The sequence below is a fragment of the Narcine bancroftii genome, chromosome 4, assembly GCF_036971445.1.
Source record: "Narcine bancroftii isolate sNarBan1 chromosome 4, sNarBan1.hap1, whole genome shotgun sequence".
In the NCBI taxonomy this organism is placed as follows: Eukaryota; Metazoa; Chordata; class Chondrichthyes; order Torpediniformes; family Narcinidae; genus Narcine; species Narcine bancroftii.
In genome coordinates, this window is record NC_091472.1 from 310367503 (window position 1) to 310390997 (window position 23495).

At 47.5% G+C, this 23495-nt stretch overlaps 1 protein-coding gene across 5 annotated transcripts in view; it reads left to right on the top strand.

Moving 5' to 3' along the window:
• Positions 1-2928: 2928 nt before the first annotated feature.
• Positions 2929-23495, top strand: part of dnajc10 (DnaJ (Hsp40) homolog, subfamily C, member 10) — a 163265-nt gene continuing 142698 nt past the window's right edge. For all 5 annotated transcript variants that reach the window (XM_069935898.1, XM_069935899.1, XM_069935897.1 and 2 more), the window contains exons 1-10: positions 2929-3033; positions 12697-13071; positions 17572-17734; positions 17981-18031; positions 19273-19355; positions 19469-19600; positions 19882-19975; positions 20384-20461; positions 21139-21182; positions 22538-22669. In XM_069935898.1, the coding sequence (XP_069791999.1) occupies positions 12856-13071; positions 17572-17734; positions 17981-18031; positions 19273-19355; positions 19469-19600; positions 19882-19975; positions 20384-20461; positions 21139-21182; positions 22538-22669 (993 nt within the window). In that variant the 5' untranslated portion in view covers positions 2929-3033; positions 12697-12855. The remainder of the gene's footprint in view (positions 3034-12696; positions 13072-17571; positions 17735-17980; positions 18032-19272; positions 19356-19468; positions 19601-19881; positions 19976-20383; positions 20462-21138; positions 21183-22537; positions 22670-23495) is intronic.

The window sequence follows — 23495 nt, forward strand, 5'->3', positions numbered from 1 at the left end:
TCCATGGCTGCAGTCCTCTCCCTCCATGGCTGCAGTCCTCTCCCTCCATGGCTGCAGTCCTCTCCCTCCATGGCTGCAGTCCTCTCCCTCCATGGCTGCAGTCCTCTCCCTCCATGGCTGCAGTCCTCTCCCTCCATGGCTGCAGTCCTCTCCCTCCATGGCTGCAGTCCTCTCCCTCCATGGCTGCAGTCCTCTCCCTCCATGGCTGCAGTCCTCTCCCTCCATGGCTGCAGTCCTCTCCCTCCATGGCTGCAGTCCTCTCCCTCCATGGCTGCAGTCCTCTCCCTCCATGGCTGCAGTCCTCTCCCTCCATGGCTGCAGTCCTCTCCCTCCATGGCTGCAGTCCTCTCCCTCCATGGCTGCAGTCCTCTCCCTCCATGGCTGCAGTCCTCTCCCTCCATGGCTGCAGTCCTCTCCCTCCATGGCTGCAGTCCTCTCCCTCCATGGCTGCAGTCCTCTCCCTCCATGGCTGCAGTCCTCTCCCTCCATGGCTGCAGTCCTCTCCCTCCATGGCTGCAGTCCTCTCCCTCCATGGCTGCAGTCCTCTCCCTCCATGGCTGCAGTCCTCTCCCTCCATGGCTGCAGTCCTCTCCCTCCATGGCTGCAGTCCTCTCCCTCCATGGCTGCAGTCCTCTCCCTCCATGGCTGCAGTCCTCTCCCTCCATGGCTGCAGTCCTCTCCCTCCATGGCTGCAGTCCTCTCCCTCCATGGCTGCAGTCCTCTCCCTCCATGGCTGCAGTCCTCTCCCTCCATGGCTGCAGTCCTCTCCCTCCATGGCTGCAGTCCTCTCCCTCCATGGCTGCAGTCCTCTCCCTCCATGGCTGCAGTCCTCTCCCTCCATGGCTGCAGTCCTCTCCCTCCATGGCTGCAGTCCTCTCCCTCCATGGCTGCAGTCCTCTCCCTCCATGGCTGCAGTCCTCTCCCTCCATGGCTGCAGTCCTCTCCCTCCATGGCTGCAGTCCTCTCCCTCCATGGCTGCAGTCCTCTCCCTCCATGGCTGCAGTCCTCTCCCTCCATGGCTGCAGTCCTCTCCCTCCATGGCTGCAGTCCTCTCCCTCCATGGCTGCAGTCCTCTCCCTCCATGGCTGCAGTCCTCTCCCTCCATGGCTGCAGTCCTCTCCCTCCATGGCTGCAGTCCTCTCCCTCCATGGCTGCAGTCCTCTCCCTCCATGGCTGCAGTCCTCTCCCTCCATGGCTGCAGTCCTCTCCCTCCATGGCTGCAGTCCTCTCCCTCCATGGCTGCAGTCCTCTCCCTCCATGGCTGCAGTCCTCTCCCTCCATGGCTGCAGTCCTCTCCCTCCATGGCTGCAGTCCTCTCCCTCCCTTCTCCATCTATCATCCCCTTCCAACTCCTTTGATGAGGGGCTCCAGCCCAAAACGGTCAGTTCTGTATCTTTACCTTTGCTACATAAAGGACACCATTCGACGTTCCCCCCTCCCCTCCACCTCTCACCTCCCCCCCTACTCCCCCCTTCCCCTCCCCACTCCCCCCCTTCCCCTCCCCACTCCCCCCTTCCCCCCCACTCCCTCCCCTCCCCACTCCCTCCCCTCCCCACTCCCCCCTTCCCCCCCACCCCCCTTCCCCCCCACTCCCCCCTTCCCCCCCACTCCCCCCTTCCCCCCCACTCCCCCCTTCCCCCCCACTCCCCCCTTCCCCCCCACTCCCCCCTTCCCCCCCACTCCCCCCTTCCCCCCCACTCCCTCCCCTCCCCACTCCCTCCCCTTCCCCTCCCCACTCCCTCCCTCCCCATCCCCACTCCCCCCCTTCCCCTCCCCACTCCCCCCCTTCCCCTCCCCACTTCCCCTCCCCACTTCCCCCCTTCCCCTCCCCACTCCCCCCTTCCCCCCCACTCCCTCCCCTCCCCACTCCCCCCTTCCCCCCCACTCCCTCCCCTCCCCACTCCCCCCTTCCCCCCCACTCCCTCCCCTCCCCTCCCCACTCCCCCCCCTCCCCACTCCCCCCTTCCCCCCCACTCCCTCCCCTCCCCTCCCCACTCCCCCCTTCCCCCCACTCCCTCCCCTCCCCACTCCCCCCTTCCCCCCCACTCCCTCCCCTCATATCCCCCTACTCCTCCCCCATACCCCTACCACTCCCCCCACCCCCATCACTCCCCCCACCCCCATCACCCCCCCACCCCCATCACCACCCCCATCACTCCCCCCACCCCCATCACTCCCCCCCTTCCCCTCCCCACTCCCCCCCTTCCCCTCCCCACTTCCCCCCTTCCCCTCCCCACTCCCCCCTTCCCCCCCACTCCCTCCCCTCCCCACTCCCCCCTTCCCCCCCACTCCCTCCCCTCCCCACTCCCCCCTTCCCCCCCACTCCCTCCCCTCCCCTCCCCACTCCCCCCCCTCCCCACTCCCCCCTTCCCCCCCACTCCCTCCCCTCCCCTCCCCACTCCCCCCTTCCCCCCACTCCCTCCCCTCCCCACTCCCCCCTTCCCCCCCACTCCCTCCCCTCATATCCCCCTACTCCTCCCCCATACCCCTACCACTCCCCCCACCCCCATCACTCCCCCCACCCCCATCACCCCCCCACCCCCATCACCACCCCCATCACTCCCCCCACCCCCATCACTCCCCCCATTCCCCTCTCCCCCCATTCCCCTCTCCCCCATTCCCCTCTCCCCCATTCCCCTCCCCCCTTCTCCTCCTCCTTCTCCCCCCTCACAGACGTCACCTGACTTGCTGAATCTTTCCAGCCTTCACTTTGTTCCTCATTCGCCTTCTGGATGACGTTCCCGGCCCAGGAGCACGTGCACCGCCCATGACCCGGGCCTCCGGCTGGGCAGGAAGGCACGTCACCGCCACCCGGCAGCTCCGTCGTCAGCCCTGCCTGCATCGACCGCAGCTCATTGGCTGCCGGGCGCCGCCTCCCTCCACGTGGCGGCCTGACGTCAGCCGGCCGTTGGTTCGTGCGTGTCCTGGAGACGAACGTGGGCGTCCGGCTCCTCGCGTCGCGCGCAGGCGCGTCCGGGCCGGAGTCGTAGTGGGGGGGCGGGGCGGAGCGACTGCCGTCCTAGCGGCGAACCGGTGAGTGAGTGAGTGAGTGAGGGAGGGAGGGTCTGATCCTCGGTTCTGTTGGGAGTCTCAGCCGGTGTTTTACGGGGAGGGGGAGGAGGGGGGAGGGGAGGGGAGGGGAGGGGGGGCTGCCTTGCTGATGGTGGCGTGGACGGACCACGGCGAGGAAGCCCCTCCCGAGCGGCCGCCGGCCTCCTCGGACGGGCATGGCCGCAGCTGATGGGGGATCTACCTACCCCCCCCCACTGACCTGATGGGGGATCTACCCCCCCCCCACTGACCTGATGGGGGATCTACCTACCGCCCCCCCACTGACCTGATGGGGGATCTCTCCCCCACTGACCTGATGGGGGATCTACCCCCCCCCCACTGACCTGATGGGGGATCTACCTACCGCCCCCCCACTACCTGATGGGGGATCTACCTACCGCCCCCCCACTGACCTGATGGGGGATCTACCTACCGCCCCCCCACTGACCTGATGGGGGATCTACCTACCGCCCCCCCACTGACCTGATGGGGGATCTACCCCCCCCACTGACCTGATGGGGGATCTACCTACCGCCCCCCCACTGACCTGATGGGGGATCTACCCCCCCCACTGACCTGATGGGGGATCTACCCCCCCCACTGACCTGATGGGGGATCTACCTACCGCCCCCCCACTGACCTGATGGGGGATCTACCCCCCCCCACTGACCTGATGGGGGATCTACCTACCGCCCCCCCACTGACCTGATGGGGGATCTACCCCCCCCACTGACCTGATGGGGGATCTACCTACCGCCCCCCCACTGACCTGATGGGGGATCTACCCCCCCCACTGACCTGATGGGGGATCTACCTACCGCCCCCCCACTGACCTGATGGGGGATCTACCCCCCCACTGACCTGATGGGGGATCTACCTACCGCCCCCCCACTGACCTGATGGGGGATCTACCCCCCCCCACTGACCTGATGGGGGATCTACCTACTGCCCCCCACTGACCTGATGGGGGATCTACCCCCCCCACTGACCTGATGGGGGATCTACCTACCGCCCCCCCACTGACCTGATGGGGAATCTCTCCCCCACTGACCTGATGGGGGATCTACCCCCCCCCACTGACCTGATGGGGGATCTACCTACCGCCCCCCCCACTGACCTGATGGGGGATCTACCCCCCCCACTGACCTGATGGGGGATCTACCCCCCCCACTGACCTGATGGGGGATCTACCTACCGCCCCCCCACTGACCTGACGGGGGATCTCTCCCCCACTGACCTGTTGGGGGATCTACCCCCCCCACTGACCTGATGGGGGATCTACCCCCCCCACTGACCTGATGGGGGGATCTACCTACCGCCCCCCCACTGACCTGATGGGGGATCTCTCCCCCACTGACCTGATGGGGGATCTACCCCCCCCCACTGACCTGATGGGGGATCTACCTACCGCCCCCCCACTGACCTGATGGGGGATCTCTCCCCCACTGACCTGATGGGGGATCTACCCCCCCCCACTGACCTGATGGGGGATCTACCTACTGCCCCCCCACTGACCTGATGGGGGATCTCTCCCCCACTGACCTGATGGGGGATCTACCCCCCCACTGACCTGATGGGGGATCTCTCCCCCACTGACCTGATGGGGGATCTCTCCCCCACTGACCTGATGGGGGATCTCTCCCCCACTGACCTGATGGGGGATCTCTCCCCCACTGACCTGATGGGGGATCTACCCCCCCCACTGACCTGATGGGGGATCTACCTACCGCCCCCCCCACTGACCTGATGGGGGATCTCTCCCCCACTGACCTGATGGGGGATCTACCCCCCCCCACTGACCTGATGGGGGATCTACCCCCCACTGACCTGATGGGGGATCTACCGCCCCCCCACTGACCTGATGGTGGATCTACCCCCCCCACTGACCTGATGGGGGATCTACCTACCGCCCCCCCACTGACCTGATGGGGGATCTCTCCCCCACTGACCTGATGGGGGATCTACCCCCCCACTGCCCTGATGGGGGATCTACCCCCCACTGACCTGATGGGGGATCTACCGCCTCCCCCACTGACCTGATGGGGGATCTACCCCCCCCACTGACCTGATGGGGGATCTACCTACCGCCCCCCCCACTGACCTGATGGGGGATCTCTCCCCCACTGACCTGATGGGGGATCTACACCCCCAACTGACCTAATGGGGGATCTACCTACCGCCCCCCCCCACTGACCTGATGGGGGATCTCTCCCCCACTGACCTGATGGGGGATCTACCCCCCCACTGACCTGATGGGGGATCTACCTACCGCCCCCCCACTGACCTGATGGGGGATCTCTCCCCCACTGACCTGATGGGGGATCTACCCCCCCCACTGACCTGATGGGGGATCTACCTACCGCCCCCCCACTGACCTGATGGGGGATCTCTCCCCCACTGACCTGATGGGGGATCTACCCCCCCCCACTGACCTGATGGGGGATCTACCTACCGCCCCCCCACTGACCTGATGGGGGATCTCTCCCCCACTGACCTGATGGGGGATCTACCCCCCCCACTGACCTGATGGGGGATCTACCCCCCCCCCACTGACCTGATGGGGGATCTACCGCCCCCCCCACTGACCTGATGGGGGATCTACCCTCCCCCACTGACCTGATGGGGGATCTACCTACCGCCCCCCCCACTGACCTGATGGGGGATCTCTCCCCCACTGACCTGATGGGGGATCTACCCCCCCCACTGACCTGATGGGGGATCTACCCCCCCCCACTGACCTGATGGGGGATCTACCGCCCCCCCACTGACCTGATGGTGGATCTACCCCCCCCCCCCCACTGAACGGATGGCGGATCTACCGCCCCCCCACTGACCTGATGGGGGGTCTACCGCCCCCCCACTGACCTGATGGGGGGTCTACCGTCCCCCCACTGACCTGATGGGGGATCTCTCCCCCACTGACCTGATGGGGGATCTCTCCCCCGACTGACCTGATGGGGGATCTACCCCCCCCCACTGACATGATGGGGAATCTACTGCCCCCCACTGACCTGATGGGGGATCTACCACCCCCCCACTGACCTGATGGAGGATCTACCGCCCCCCACTGACCTGATGGGGGATCTACCGCCCCCCAGTGACCTGATGGGGGATCTACTGCCCCCCACTGACCTGATGGGGGATCTACTGCCCCCCCACTGACCTGATGGGGATCTACTGCCCCCTCACTGACCTGATGGGGGATCTACCTGCCCCCCACTGACCTGATCAGGGATTTACCGCCCCCCCCACTGACCTGATCAGGGATCTGCCGCCCCCCCCCCCCACTGACCTGATGAGGAATCTACCGCCCCCCCCCCACTGACTAGATCGGGGATCTACCGTCCCCCCTCCCCACTGATCACTTTGGATTCCAGAACGAGTCCATGCAGTTGAGGCCGGCGGTTCTGCTGCACCTTCCCATCGGATGTGTTTCCCCCCCCTCACGCCCCCGCCCTCCCCACTTCATGGGGCCAGTCTGAAAGGGTCTGACACGGAAATCAACCGGGTCCCTGTCCGGCCTCGGAGGTGCTCGGGGAACCCGTTAAAACTGACCTAGGTCCTTTGCACGCTGGCGTCACATGGAAACCCCGGGAGGGGTTGTCACGAGCCCGGGGTGGGGTGGGGGGGCACATGTCACTATCGGTGGGCAGAGGAGTCGGCTGCCGCGGGGTTGGGTGGGTGGGGGGGTGAAACATGATCGATGGTGGGAGGGAGACTGACAGCTGAGGTGTGGGGGGGGGGTGGAGACAGGGAGACTAGATTGTGGGAGGTACCTTTGCCCCACTAATCACACCCAGGTACTGTAGCTTAAAAGCACCTCCTGTGTTTAAGCCTATTGGTGCATGTGTTCACACTCTTAAGACCTTCTCCCTGATGGGAAGATGGAGAAGAGTATGTGTCTGGGGTGTAATGGGTCTTTCATTATGTTGGCAGTGGGCAATGACGATGAAGTCCATGGAGCGATGAGGTTTTTGTTCTATTCTGAACTGCCTTCTGTAGTTCCTTCTGATCTTGATCAGAGCCGCTCCTTTCCCGTGCTATGTATCCTGCAAGTATGCTTTCAGTGGTACACCTGTTGAAGGGTGTGAGGGGTTGAACTTCCTTAGTCTTATGAAAAAGTAGAGGTGTTTAATATCCTCACCACTCTTTGTGGAGTTTTCCAGAGTGCAGAGGAAGAGAGCAGGTCATTGGAACTTACCTCATGTCTTTTGTTTGTGCTGCATTCAGTGAGAGTTTGTAGGGACTGTCCATGTGCAGCACTTAGTAACCCGAATATGCCTGAGATTATCTGATCTCGGAAGCTAAGGAGGCTCAGGACTGGTCATTGCTTGAATGGGAGACCACCTAGGAACACCAGGTGCTGCAGATTTCTGTGAGGGGTGCTAGACAAAGTGGCGACTCTCTGTAGACAATGGTTAAAAATTTTCATTTATATTACATTCTAAATGTAATATTACATGGAACCTTTACCTTTTACACTGGAGGACTTGATTATCTTCCATTGATTGGATCTGATTACAATATACAAATGTGCTGGAGAAACTCAGCAGGTCAGGCAACATCCATAAGAAGTTGAAGGGTAAACAATATTTCGAGCCTGGTCCCTTTGTCATAACTGATGAAGGACCCAGGCTCGAAATATTGGTTGCCCTTCACTTATGAATGATTTGTTTTTCAAACATGTTCGTGAACTGCACTCGACCATCTCCATCTCATTTAAATGGGATCTGATTATGTTGTTTGCAACAAGTGGGTGTATAAGAATCACATCGCCGGATATTGGAAATCCTTCATTACTAGAGGACATACATTAAAGATGAAGTAGGAAAGTTTAAAAGGCATGCAGAGCAAGTTTTTACAGTGGTAGATGCCTGGAACAAACAGGAGTACTGGTGAAAGCAGATATGATGGTAGCATTAGAAAGGCATTAATAAACACATGATTATGCAGGGAATAGAGGGATGCATCATGTGCAAACAGCAGAACTTGAGTTTAATTTTGGCATCATGTGGGCTGAAAAGACATTTCCTATGCTATGCTTTTCTACGGTGGGAAGTATTGAGAGGAAGCAAGTTGAAATTTGTTTTTTGAAATAAATTCTAAGATAATGATGCTACTGAAACAGAAAAGTGAGATGTTGATTGAAATTTGTCCTGGAAATCACCATGAATTCCTGAAGCTGAAAAAGGTGCTAAGGAGGAACAGGAGATCCTGTTTCTGACTCCATTATAGGCATTTTGGTTTCCTTCCTTCCTTGCCAGAAAAAGCCCAGGATTCCAGCTGACCAAGTTGCAGCCACTAAATGCTTTTTTTAGACTTTATCTGACACTCGATTCCCCAGTAGGCTTCTTCAGGTGAATTCTCCACCAAGAATGTGCCTGAGGTAGAGGAAGCGGCCCTTTGAATTGTCGTTCAGGTGGCAGCGCTAAAAGTGCAGTGCATCTGAGCGCACTCCAGCTCCTGTTCCTTGGGCTGTCAGATTTTGGATGGCTAGCTGTCAGAGCTGGGACAGCCAGTGTGGGCTTTCAGCGCGGGGACATCCCGCGCGGGATATCCCCACACTGATCGCTCTGCCCCGGCGGGGGAGTACGGGGCTGGGATGGCCGGCAGGGGAGTATGGTGCTGGGGAGTACGGGGCTGGGGTGGCAATCCCCGAGAATCATGACTTATCGAAACCTCTCACCTTTTAAATTTAGTCAGATTTTGTGTGCCGATGTAAGCCCTGTACTCCCCCGCCAGACGCCCCAGCCCCATACTCCCCCGCCGGCCGCCCCAGCCCCGTACTCCCCCGCCGGCCGCCCCAGCTCCGTACTCCCCCGCTGGCCGCTCCAGCCCTGCATTCCCCACGCTGACAGCCCATGCCGGCTGCCCCTGCCCTGACGTCCCACTCCGGGGGGGGAAGGAGCAGCTGGGAGAGGAGCTGTCAGGTGCTCACCAGCTGACTGTCAAACCGAATGCAGCCGCTTTCAGGTGGCTGCATTCAGAGAGCTGGGGAGGCCACTGAGCAGCGGCGATTATCCCTCTCGGAGGAGAGTTACAAAGTTCACCTCGCATGCGCCTCCTGCACATTCAACCTCGCATGCGCCTCCTGCACATTCAAGTGGCCTTCCGACAGCTGCATATTGCCATAATATGTGGCTTTACAAGCGGGGATTTTGGCCACCTGAAAGTGCTTTTTCTCTCCTCCACAAGTCCTGTCAAGAGCATGCATCTTTTCTGAATTTCTTCAGATACAAGATCTTCATGTGAAAAATTAATGTTGGTATTTAAAATAAACTTTCTCTTTTGTCATTTTAAAAAGGAATGTGGTACTATAGGCACAATCTTTTATCAGAAATTCTGCAAACCGAAACCTCCAAAAATCAAACATTTTTTCCATGAATGTTGTTTGCACGCCAAGTCACCTTTATTTATTGTTCATAACATGCTCACACAGTAAAGATGAGATAGTGTTTCTCCAGGACTACGGAGCATGTGTAAGTTATAATAGAAGTTCAACACATTAAAATATTAAGATGTTTACAGTAACAGTCCATGGTATCCTATCCACAAATGTTCTGGGAATTCAGGAGTTTGATGGCTTGGGGAGAAAAGCTATTGCCCAATCTGGACACAAGGTCCTGAGTGCTGCAGTACCTCCTACCAGATGGCAGAATGGAGAATAGTTTACATGAGGAGTGTGTAGAGTCCTTCACAATATTTATTGCCTTTCCCCTGCATTGAGTGTTGTAAAAATCCTTCGCGATAGTAAGAGAGCCCCCAATGATCTTTTTCAAAGCTCATGTTTGGTGCCAAACGTGACCTGATGCGACCCACCCCCATCCAGCGCCGTGTGGTGGGACGGAACAATGTGCATTTATCAGTGAGCATGAGATTATGGCAGTTTATTTAATTAGAGACTGCTTAGACAGAAACCTTTGTTAATGAACAGATGACACTAGAAGAAGTCTTTGAACTAATGCACCACTTCAGCCATGCCTGAACCTGTCCACCCTAGTTTGAAATAAGGGCGCCCATTTGTAACTCCTCCAATGTCCATGTCAGGCTGAGCCATGGATCCCGTTGTGGAGATCCCAAGTGCAACGTGGTCCTTGGTTTCCACTTCCACCTTTAAGAGGATGCTTGCATTGTCATATTTGCATCTGGCACAGCATGGTGGTAGAAGGCTCGGTGCACCCAGTAGCACGAGCAGCAAGACCTGCTGCTAAAACAAGGCCCACAGGCAGTTCAAAACCATGCAGCCCTCTTGATTCTCATACACGATTTGAAAGGGACTTGCAGTCAGAAAGATCAGCGTTTGCATAACTGATAGCTCCCTGAAGCGGCGAGCATCCGTTCAAGCCTTTTCATGAGGTAGCATGTGGAGCTGTAGTAAACAAGGTGCAAAAGGATCCACTGGTCTGGCTCTTGCCACAGTTTCAAGCCGGGGCAGATTTGCGGAGCTGTGGGGAGTTGTTAAAGACTCCCTGTTCACCCCCCCCCCCTCGAGTCCAGAGACTTCTAGTTGGAGTGTGTCTTTGTTTTGCGTGAATCTAAACTCAGCACAATTACTTAACGTTCTGCCATACTATTCTATTTGAAAAATTCCAAATTCTGAAAAGTGTCTGGTCCCAAGGGTTTCAGATAAAATATTATGTTCCTGCTATTATTAAAAACATCACATTACTGATCATTCACATGTAAAGGGTTAAACTGTTCTATTCTGCAACTGAACCTGGTAGATTTTATTACTAGTAAAAACACAATGCTGGAGAAACTCAGCAGGTCAAATGCTGTATTTTGTATAGCAGATAAAAATACATAACCAACATTTCAGTCTTGAACCCTTCATAAAGCTGTGAGATTCCGTGTTTTACTTCAGATTTTATTACTAGATGCTTGTGCTAGGCAATATTCACAAGCCTTTTGACTATGGGAGCTTAAGGGAAGGTACAGGTCTGCAGTTGGGAAAATGTTTGAAGCTATTAAGGAAGAAATAGACATCCTGAGAATTTGTTCCATCAGGCATTCACCGCATGAATTAGGAAATTGTTCCATCAGGCATTCACAGCATGGATCCTGTTTGATAAATTTATTGGCACACTTTTGAGAATATAACAAACAATGGTGGATAGAGGGGAACAGGTGGATGTTGTGTGTTTGGTTTTCCAGATAGCATTCGTTAAGTCATTTATGTGGCATCTTATCCATAAGAAAAGGGAATTATGAATAAAGTATAAGCATGGATATTGGTGAACCAATAGAAGGCAGAGAGTTGGGAATACTAGGTATTTCTCTGCTAAGAATTTACTGGTGAGCAGAGTGATGCAAAAGTCAATGCTAAGCCCATAACTGTTCACTTTCTACATGAATGATTTGGAAGAGGGGACAGGGTGTAGTTGATCTAAGTTGGCTGATAGCACTAAATTGAGTGGAAAAGCAAATTGTGCAGGGAAGTCCACAGAGAGATATAGATAGGTATAGTGAATGGGCGAGGGTCTGGCAGATGGAGGACAATGTTGGTAAATGTGAAATCATTCACTTTGGGAAAAGTAGCAGATCAAATCATTTAAATGGTGAAAGATGCTGTTGTGCAATAACACCTGGGAGTGCCTGTGCATGAATCACAAAAGGTTGGTTTGCAGGTGCAACAGGTCATTGAAATGGCATTTGTAATGTTGGCCTTCGTTGCTTGAGTGATTGAATATAAGAGCAAGGAAGTATTGCAGCAACTATAAAGTGTACTGGTGATTCTGCACCTGGAGTACTCCATAGAGTTTTAGTCTCCTTATTTGAGAAAAGATATACTGGCTTTAGAGGCAGTGCAGGTTAGGTTCACCAAGTTGATTTCCGAGATGGGGGCAGTTGAGTACCCTGGGGCTATACTTGTAGGAATTAAGAATGAGAGCAGATCTTGAAGAAACATGAAATTATGGAAGGGATCGATGAGCTAGAGATTGGAAGTGTTTCCACTGGTATATGAGACTAAAATTATAATCTGTATTGAAACACGAAAGTCTACAGAATATAGTAAAAACTTTCTTTGTGTTACAGAACTTGCCAGGGCCTGACCATTTACTGTGCAAATCCTGCCCTGGTTTAACCTACCAAAGTGCAACACCTCACACTTTATATCCAGATGTCATTCCTCCCAAGGCCAATATTGTTTTATGATTTCAAGATGTCCTCTCACTACTCCTGATGTGGTGTATCCAAATCCATATAAATATAACATCATTTCTACCCCATGGTACTCTACGTCAATGTGTCCAAAGACCATCATTGATTAGTTATATCTCCACAGCTTCAGACCTTTCACTACTCCAAGTACAGTTCTCTCACTGGCTGACATTCGTTAACACTTGTTATTTAATCCATCGCGAGACACTGGAAAAATGTTAGTTTCTATTCCAGTATTTAGGACAGGACTACACAAGAAAAGGCCCTCCAACCCACGTGATGTTCTGAACATGATGCAAAATTAATCCATCAGCCTGGTCATGATTTAAATCCTTCCCTTCATGTTCCTGTCAAAAGGCCTTTTAAAGATCATTATCGTATCCTTCATTTTCAGAAATGGGGTATCGATTTCTTGAACTTGCTCTCCCTCGAGCTGTGAAGGATGTAAATGCTCAAGTGATTTTTCTCTCTGTTTGTTGATAGATTATGATTTTGAAGACACCTTGAAAATTTGTTGCTGAAACTCAAGGATGCTGGTACCATTTGGAAATGAATTTCAAGAACAATGCCATTAATTTATCCAAACACATCTAATGCCATAATTATACAGCAATTGTAAAGCTAATTGGAACATTATTCGAAATGGAATATTTCAGTCTCATTTATCAAGCTTCAAAGAACTGTAAACAATCTTCAAATAAAGTTATATTACTCTTTATAATAACATCATTAGCTCTTCTAGTTTACACCAATGAGGACTACTATAACTTGCTTGGATTATCAAAAAGTGCCACTAATCGGCAGATAAGGCAAGCATTTAAGAAGCTTGCACTCACAATGCATCCTGATAAAAATCCAGTAAGTACAATCATTTTGATCCATGTCTTCAAATGTAATGTAACAGATATTCTGACCTGGATGAATTGTGCACCAAAGAAAGGCACGGTGCATCAATTTAGCACTGAAAGAAAATGCGGTATAGTGCAGAATGAAATTTCCCCAGGTTGCTTCTGAACATTTTCTGTATTTTTAAGCAATTTAACATGTCCAGATTTAAATGAGTACATTGCTCTTGAACTTCCCTGAATCTCAGGCTAGCATCAAGCCACCCTCATTCCCCACCGACTGGCATGGTGAGTCTCTACTTTTGCACTTCTCCAATATCAACAGGACAAACTGCTGGCTTGATGCTCAGTGCCAAGACCCAATTGCAGAGGCAGGTAATTTCCATCATGTGAAAAGCCAGAACAAGGTTCACAATTTAAAAATAAGTGACCAATATTTAGAATTTACTGTAGTTCAAACAAAATTCTAGGTTATTGTTTTTAATTAAACAATGTGTTTTTAAATGGCATAAGAGCATGCAAGGACATTTTAATCAAATATAATTAAATGAAAGAAGTAATCTAGCTTTTCCTCATTGCCATTTCTCTCTGTTTTGGTTCATGGGGACACGTGCTCAGGTTTTACAGTCTTTTGGGCATAGTTATCGTGCCAAAATTTTCGTAGATCATAATTTTTGTACAGTATCAAAATTCTGTAACAAGTGTTATGGGCCCAAAGGACCCCAAAATCCAGCAGCAATAGAAATTCAACAGGACAAATGGTTACTTAAACAAAAGTTGCTTTTAATTTTATTGAAACATAAAAACAGAATCAAACTTTAACTTATTACTATTACCTTAACCCCCTTCTAATTCTAAGCACACGTGCATGTAATGTGTATGTAAGTTCAGAAAAGTTATTTGATTCACAGTCCAATCTCACTTCTCACTCCTCTAAGTTCATCGGTATCAGGCAATTCTTATACAGTGCATAGAATTTAACATTTATGAATTTTCACCAAACTCTGGTGCTTAAAGGTAATTGGTTACCACTCAGGAAGGTTCTTTTTGATTTCAGAGAGAGATTTATTGCTTGTTGGACACACACAAACTGATTCCTTCCAATCAGCCACCTCAGTTTCTTGCCAAAGAAACTTGCCCCATCAGGGTTTTCCAAATGATAACCTCTTCGGCAGATCATCACAGACTTCCTTTTGTTTCCCTTATTTCAGGTGAAACGCTCGAGCCAGCCACTTCCTGTTGGATGGACCACAAGGGTTTTCAACAGGCTGAACTCAGAACTCACAACCCGTCTTCAAAATGGGGGTTTAACAAACCTGCCATCTTGCCATGACTGCAGAAACCTGTTCTCTCTCTCTCTCTCTCTCTCTCCCCTTGCAAAACCACATGACCTTCCTCAAACAGCAAGCTGCAGCCAGACAGGTTGCGGCACTGGACCCAGATTTCTGAGCCTGTTCATCTGTTGCTTTCAAAACAATAATCCAATACTCCACAGCAAGTCCAATTAACACCTACTTGTGAAGTCTCTTGACCTCGGGTTCTTCTATTTCCACCTCCTTATGAAAACCTCTAGCAAAACAGTTTTCAATGTCTTTACAAATATACTGAGCCCAGAGTGTCTGGTTTTAGCAAGGCTCTTGCATTTTAAATGAGATCTTTTTTTGTGAAGTGTTTGTTTGTGACCTACACTACCCCCATAATCTATCTCCTTAAAAAAACATATCTATATACAATGTAAAATATGATATAATCTGTCACACCAGCCATGGTAAATTTACTATACATGTACTCTTTAGTCTGATGGAAAATCAAGATGAATGCACATATACTAAATGAAATTTATCTTCACATGATTGATCCATTTAACAACATTCCCATATGTATCATACTGCATTTTAAAAGAAAATAATTACGCTCAATATCTTTTTGCTTTAAGGATTATTCTTTGAGATCATTGAGACTATAACCCTATGATCCCCATTGGCTTGGGTCAGTGGTTCTCAACCTTTTTCTTCCCACCTGCATACCACTTTAAGTAATCCCTATGCCATAAGAGCTCTGTGATTATTAAGGGATTGCTTAAGGTGATATGTGAGTGGGAAGGGAAGACCCGATTGTTACTGAAATACTTGGCTTGAGAAAAATTGTCATTGCCCATTTCCCTTTGGAGTTCTGAAACCGTGCACATAACGAGTCAATTAGGTACAATTAAAACAGTGTTTTTCAAACCTTTTTCTTTCCACTCACATACCACCTTAAACAATCCCTTACTCATCACAGAGAACCTATGGCATAGGGAATACTTAAAGTAATATGTGAGTGGAAAGAAAAAGGTTGAGAACCACTGGCTTAGATGAATTATTGCACTATCTCGTATTTCTTTCACTTGTGGCTCTGTTTCCTCTACTCAGAGTTTGGTGCAACATTAGTTCAGGGCAGCACCCATTCTGGATTACTTGGAGTCAGAGTCTTAGTGTCTTTTGCTGTCCATCCTGGTGGCTCCTAGTACAAGTTGAACCTCTCTCATCCAGCACTCTGTGGTCGAGCATCTCCCATGGTCCGGCACGATTGAACCTGCTGCCATTAGTACAAACTCCTTACAGACCGTGCAGGACTCGAACCCCATTCCTCTGGCATTATAAAGGCAGTGTGCTAACCACAACACTAACTGCCGCCCCACAGTATTATTTCCTGTTTTAAGCTTTGTTCTACCTTTGATATGTTTACATAGGGGATTTCCTAAGGGGTCAAATTCTGTTTTCCGGTATTTTCTGTGGTCTAGCAATGGCCAGGTCCCAACCACCTGGTTTAAGAAGAGCTACCACAAGTCTAAACATTGTCAACCTTCCAGCAGAGAACACACTCTTTCTGTGGTCTGAGGAATTTGTTGACTTGAGTCTCTAAAACCTCTTTCTTTTAAAGTCTGCATATGGCAACACGTCTTCACTCATTACATTATGGTACACAACAGTTCATTTTAATATTAGTCCTGGCATGTTAACGTTGACCCAGTGTCTGCTTAATGTATTAGAGAATAATCTCCAAGCAGAGTTGACCTGCTCCTCCTTGACGCAGCCAGCATTATTGTAAGAGAAAGTGGCATGTTGGTTTCATTGCTGCAATCTCCTTTTAATTCTTGCTTTAGGGTCAATCATTGACTTCAACTTATCAAGTTTGTGTGCAGCTTCATTTTCAACACGGTTTTAAGTATCTTGCACTGCAGACCCATTTGCCAAGGTTCATCTTGATTTCTAAATGAATGTTCTTGATGGTTCTGAGTTCTAATTCTATTTTCTGAAAACCATTTTGTGCAGAAGTCTCTATGTCTTCTCTGTTGTCTTTTTTTTCCCCTCCCCAAACCATCTTCATATTGGTGGTATTTTTGTTTCTGACCCTTGAGTTTCACCAAGTTCACCTTCTATTTGTGCAGGGATCCGATGTAATACGCCAGCTTTAAAATGCTGGCTGCCTCATCATGGATCATTCTGACAAATGTATATTTTCACATTCTAGGCCTTATGTCATTTCTTGCTGCTACAGTTGACTTGTATTTTCCTCAGATGCAATGCCTTCATGGTTAATTCTGGCCTACTGCTCGCAAACCAATCGGTCTTATCCTTAGCCCTGTCCATTTCAATTGCCATTTTAAAGTTGAAAAGAAGACTGCCACCAGTTGATCTCCAAAGCACCTTAAAATGAACTAAACAGAAAAGCAAAAGATCTCCCTTTGATTTCAGTATCGTCTCTTTCCTCATTGGTATACCTGCAGTTACTTTGCTTTCAAACTCAATAAATGCAACACCTGTGGCAGATTTCTCAATTCAAGCAATCTGTTAAAAGTATAGTATTCATGATATACTCATAACTTTTGTCTGCTGTAAGGCAAACAAAGATTCACCATGAGCCCAATGCTCCTAACCAAAGAAGAAAGAGAAGCAAAAGGGGGTCACTGAGTCTGTAGATTCTCCTCCAGTGCTCCCGCAGCCTCTATGGCTGCATGGACGTATTCGATTCATAGGCAACCTGAGTTCTAGACCCAAGCCTCCAACGCAATAAGAAGGTCTTCACTTTCTTTGTCATCACCAATAGAAATACAATGTCACAAGATGTCTGTTTTCCTCCAGTTCTGGGTGGTTCATCATTCCGTAAAGATTTACTTTCATTTTGGTGGTTGTACCCTTAGCTAGCAAGGCACTGAACTTGAACCTCTCCACCCTTTTTATAAATAATTCTTAAAATCTATTTATTTGACTAAGCTTTTGCTCATCTATTATGTCGTTAAATAGCTTGTAGCCCTTTTATTATGCTCCTATTAAGCATCTTGGGGCAGAATGCAAAGTGAAGTATATGAGTTGAAGTTGTTGTGTTAATGAGCTCATTAATCTAAGATTGCCTTGTCACATGAGATCAGGTTCTCACTTTTCAACAGAGAAAAATGTACATGTCCTATTTCCTCTTAAGTTGATCACTGTTGCTGGTAGAATTGCATTTTTCACTTTCATGTCTTTGCTAGAATAATCCAGAAGCACATGATAACTTTTTGAAAATAAATAGAGCATACGAAGTTTTAAAAGATGAGGATCTTCGGAAAAAGTATGACAAATATGGTGAGAAGGGCCTGCAGGATCATCAGGGTGGTCAATATGAAAGCTGGAACTTCTATCGTTATGACTTTGGTAAGAAAATGCAATTTTAAATTATCTATAACGCTGAAATACTCTTCTTCCAAAATAGTTTCAACTGTTTCCCCTATTAGCTTCATGGGGAAAAATGCATCCTCCATTTAATAACAGAAGAACAAAGTAATTTGACGCTATTGAAATTACGATGGTAATAGAATATAAAATTAAACACAAAACCTCTTTTGGATTAATAAATACACAAACTGTTTGACATTTTCTCCAATTTCTTTTCTCTTCCAGGCATCTATGATGATGATGTTGAAATTATAACGTTGGATAAAGGGGACTTTGGTATGTTTGCTTTAGGAAATCAATTTTTGCATGGAAATACTTTGTACAAAACACTTGATACCTCACTAAATCCAATTAATTTTGTTGTAATAACTTCTATGTTATTATAACATCCCAAGACCTGCCTCGGTGTCCACTTATTCTTTTGAACTAACTTTCAATATACTTTTAAAAAATATCAAGACAGCTTTTATCAAATTTTTATATTTTATCATGTCATTTACAAAATTGATAAGTTCATCCTTCAATGCTGGGATATCAGGACAAGTACTGAGAATAAGATCCATAGGACAGCATGGTTAGCGCAACGCCGTAACAGCGCCAGCGATTGGGACCAAGGTTCGAATCCCATACTGTCTCTAAGGAGTTTGGACATTCTCCGCTTGTCTGTGTGGGCTTTCCCCCAGGGGCTCCAGTTTTCTCCCTCTGTTCAAAACAAACTGGGAGTTGAAGATCGATTGGGTGTGATAGGCAGCCCGGGCTCGTGGGCCTAAAGAGCCTGTTACTGTACTGCATGTCTAAATTTTAAAAAAAATTTTTAGTTGTCACTCCGAAAGCAACATCCTGATCTGAAGTGAGCAGAAAACTCACTCATGAAATAGACATGCCAACGTTTCTGAGATTCACACTTACTTGTGTTCTTTGTGCCAAGTGGCCTACTGTTGGTTTGCTGGAACTTGATGTTTTTATTTTATATATTTAGTCTTTCTTGTTAATTCCTTTCCCAAAGCCATATTCCCAGGTAAACAGTATCTGTTTTCTCCTGATATCACCCTGTGAATATGAGATGCTGTGTTCAGATCATTGATTTCAAACTTGCCCTCTTGTGCGGGGTAAATAACAAGCCAGTCATTTGTTTTCTTAAATACAAGTTTTTGGTGTGATTTCTATTTGTGAATGATGAGTTATAACATTTATTAACTGTGAGTCACTGATTCTCACGAAACTAATTTCTTTTTTTTAAAAAAAGATCACTGATATGTTAACCCAGAATAAGTTTTTGAATGTGGACATCTTAGCTTTTAATCATTTAAAAAGATCAAAGATGTCTTTTCACATTTGCTGTCTCCCCAAAAAATCTATCTAGAATGAATACTTGCAATTGTCTACAAGGCTAAAACAAGAGATCAATCAAGCGGAAGCCTTTCCATTAACAAACTCTCGAGTGCTGATATCTGACAGCCTAAACACTAATTTTCATGCAAATGTGCTTAATTACACTACTATATTTTGCTTAACAGATGCTGCAGTTACCTCTGGAGAATTGTGGTTTGTAAACTTCTACTTCCCTCGGTGCTCACATTGCCATGACTTGGCTCCAACGGTATGTTTATTTATTATGATTACATTTCATGCGCCTAATGTTTTGAATCTTAAAATTTTGTCCCCTTTTTATTTAACGTATATGAAAACTTGCCTATTTTTCTTGTTGTCCAGTGGAGAGAATTTGCCAAAGAAATGGATGGAGTAATCCGCATAGGAGCGGTGAACTGTGGAGATAACAGGATGTTGTGTCGTTCCAAAGGAATCACCAGTTACCCAAGTCTGTACATCTTTAAAGCAGGAGGGGTAGGAATCATACAAAAATCTCTGGTATTTTACCACCACAGGATAATTAAAATTGCTGTGTTTCTATGCTGTCTAAACACAAGTCACATGTATGCTATATTTCAAAAACGATCACGTTTTTAGAAAAACAACCTGTATAAAGTTTAATTGTTCTGAGAAGTTGGCTTGTAATTCATAATCTATATAGTTACGGCCTGAGATTTTTAACAATATTTGGAGGTGCATGACAATGGAATGGATTTACCTATAGGCTAATTCTTGTAATGGTTTTAAATTTGTAGAGTCCAGTAAAATATTTTGGAGATCGCTCAAAGGACGAACTTGTTAGATTTGCCATGAAGTACGTCACAAGCCGGGTGACTGAATTATGGACAGGTATTTGATCAGAAGAGAAAGAAAACTATTCAGTTTTTTTAAAGTTTAAAAAAAAATTCAGTGTGTTACAAAGAATTGATTTTCCTCGTCTGACTAAGATTAGTTAAGGCCCATTGGATGCAATATTTCTGTGGCTGAAGCTAGCCATTTCAGTGGTGGCATTGTATTATTTTTATTGAAACTACTGGAAGTACAATGAGGCTATTGGAAATCTTTAGCCCCAGATACACCTTCAGGATAGAATGGGATGATGCAAAACTTGACCATGCTTATTTTCACACACAAATTAATGAACTAGACAAAACATTTGAATAAGATAAATGCTACTTCCTTATCAACTACTGTTGAAATGAAATAATTCAGGCATGTTATATTGCTTGAATCATAACCAAATTTTTTTGTTGCTAGGAAATTTTGCAAGTGCTTTCAATTCAGCTTACTCCTTGGGGATTGGATGGCTGGTCACTTTCTGTGCAGAAATGGGAGGTAATAACAATTGTTTTATTATGTAATAATATGCCTGATCTCAAATAGGAGGCTTGCTGATATTGAATAATAAGACCATAAGATATAGGAGCAAGCTATTCAGCCAGTTGAGTCTACTCCACCATTCCATGATGGAGCTGATCCATTCTCCCACTCAGCCCTTACTCCATAACCTTTGATTTAGATGCCTATCAATCTCTTTTTTTTCCCACTTAATTTATCTGATGTCCGACAAATCCAGTATCTGAATTCCAGCAGTTATCAGAACTATACTGCCAGTTGAGACAGGTAGAATCTGATCTTAAGTTGGAAGGCAAAAAAACTGAGCTCATTGACAACATGAATGAATACAGGCGGAAAATCGATAGATCTGGAGCAGGGAAGGGTGCTTTGTGAAATGATTGAGAACAATGGGAGATATCATAATGAGTTTGGTGGATGGATAAGAGGAAATGCTTGAGAACTATAAGGCACTTGAATGCAACAGAATAGTCTGGCTAACGTAATGTGGCGGAGAAAGCCAGTGCAGTAATTTTGGTTTTGCTGGTGAGTTCTAAAAAATGTTAAACTTGGCAATGATGCTCATGTGTCATTGGTCTCACTCTCAATAATATTTATCACAACAAAGCTGTTGAAAACAAAATAGTAATTGTTCATGCCCTCTTTTTATATTTTAGATTGCTTGTCTTCACAGACACAACTTAAGTTAGCTGGAATGCTGGTGAGTCTAATGTTTAAGAAATTAACATTTGATGTCTCGTTCTTATTCTCCAATGTGTTCTGGTTTTCCATTAATTGAAAGTATACTATTCAAAGTTCACTCTTAAAATAATCAAATCAATGGTGAATTTTATAACCTCACTGACAAAAGGCAAAGGAGGAAAAACCCAACACCCAACCCCAACCCACCAATTTTCCCCTGCAACCGCTGCAACCGTGTCTGCCTGTCCCGCATCGGACTTGTCAGCCACAAACGAGCCTGCAGCTGACGTGGACTTTTTACCCCCTCCATAAATCTTCGTCCGCGAAGCCAAGCCAAAGAATGACGCTAATTGTTGTAAACTTGTGAGGTTGATTCGCAATCCTGGTGGTACACTGTTAGACTTTCCCATCCACATCAGTTGGAGAAAATTGTCCATTTGCACTTCAGAGCTCTGATGAATGTTAGTTGGAGTAATTCATTTTTGCCATAAATGAACATGTGCCTCAGTAGCTGAGCAAGGCTAATTCAATTTTAAACTTGCAGGTTAAGTAACCTGCCAAAAACTTAATGCAATTAATAAATACCTGTCGAGAAATATGAATCTAAAGTTACTGATTGTTCAACTGTTGTTGATTAATTTCCAAAGTTTTGCCCATCCTACTAATTTGTGTTGTGAATAAATTATCCTATTCCCATTCTTTATGATTTATAACTAAGGGACCCAGCACTTTTTTAATGTCCTGGTTTTGTATTTTTATTCAGTTTAAAATATTTTGATGAGGTCTAGTAAATGCTGTAAGAATAATCGATAAACATTACACCGCTGGGAATTATAACATTTGTCAGAAACTAGCATATGCTTGCCTCTCCTTTGTGAAATTAAATTGTGGACTTGTGTTGTAGGCAGTTGTTGTTGCTGAACTGAGTGCCTCAGACAAGGGACAGTTTGAAATTCTATATGATTTGGTTTACCCTTGAATCCATAAAATAGAGATATGCCAACTATTTCTGCTGTCCAGTAATTTATTGAATGAGAAAGTGATTGTACAGCTTCTGATATTGGTGGTGTGAATTAATAGAATTTTAGCACTCCGGCATGATGCATTTCAAATGGTACAATGCAGATTTGTGTTGGTGAATTCCCATATTCTGGGAATCAACAGCAAGAATGAAATTTTTCACAGTGATGAGAATAGTCCTGTTAACTGCTTTTGAATTTGTGGCTTTTGACTGATAAAACACTTGATTTTTTTTATATTTGTGTTCAAAATTGAGCAATTGTAGAGCCAAAAAGGAAATTGTTAAAGCACCTTTTTTGATTCAATGATAAACTCTTGAAACAATCATTCCAATTTTAATTTGCTTTTTTTCAGGAAGGGCTTGTTAAAGTGGGATGGATGGATTGCAAAACTCAGGCTCAACTATGCAAAGATTTAGAGATAACTTCGAGCACAACAATTTATTTTCCACCAGGTTCTACCATTAAACAGAGAAATAAAATTTTGGTATGTATTTGTATGCAAACTAAAGTTTCCAAATTGTTGAGTGTTCAGATTGGGACTTGACCAATACTAATATAATTAGTGATGATCTTCTGTGGCCCCAAAATCACTGTTCTCGCATGATCCCCAGCTGAACCTTTACCTTTGATTCTCTACCCAATCACAATCCCATCTTTGACTGCATTTGTTAACAAGCACGGAGTCTGGCCGATAACAATCTTAGTTTTTAAGTCTTCAACATTGTTTAAAAAAAAGCTTATTTTCACCCCATACCATTTTCAACAATGTCTCAGACTATTGAACTTCCTTGTAAAAATACTGAAGAAATTTAGCAGGTCTTTCAGCATCCATAGAAGGTAGAAATATATAACTGACTTTTCTGGCCTGAGTCCTTTAAGGTATGAGCAAAAAGCAGACAGGCACCTGCTTGGGAGGGATGAGCAGGGGGGGAAGGGAAGGTGAGAGTTGATAGAGGAGGGGGTAGTTTTGTGAATATAGAGCTGGAGGAAAAGACTCCGTCCGAAAGGAAAAAAGACTGACTTAGAAGAAAGGAGAATTAAGAATAGGGAAACAGGAAAGAGTGGGGTTGTGGGGGGGTGCTAATAGAAACCAGAGGAGTCAACATTATTGCCATATAGTTGGGGGCAAGGATGGAATATGAAATGTTCCTCCAATTTGCAGGTGGTCTCAGTCTGGCATTTCATGAGACCATGAACAGAAATGTCATCTTGGGAATGGACGGAGGGAATTGGAATAGGTTGGCACTGTACATTCCTTGTCCAGCTTTCATCTAGTGTCTCCATAAGGGCAGGTCTTGATCTTGCCATCT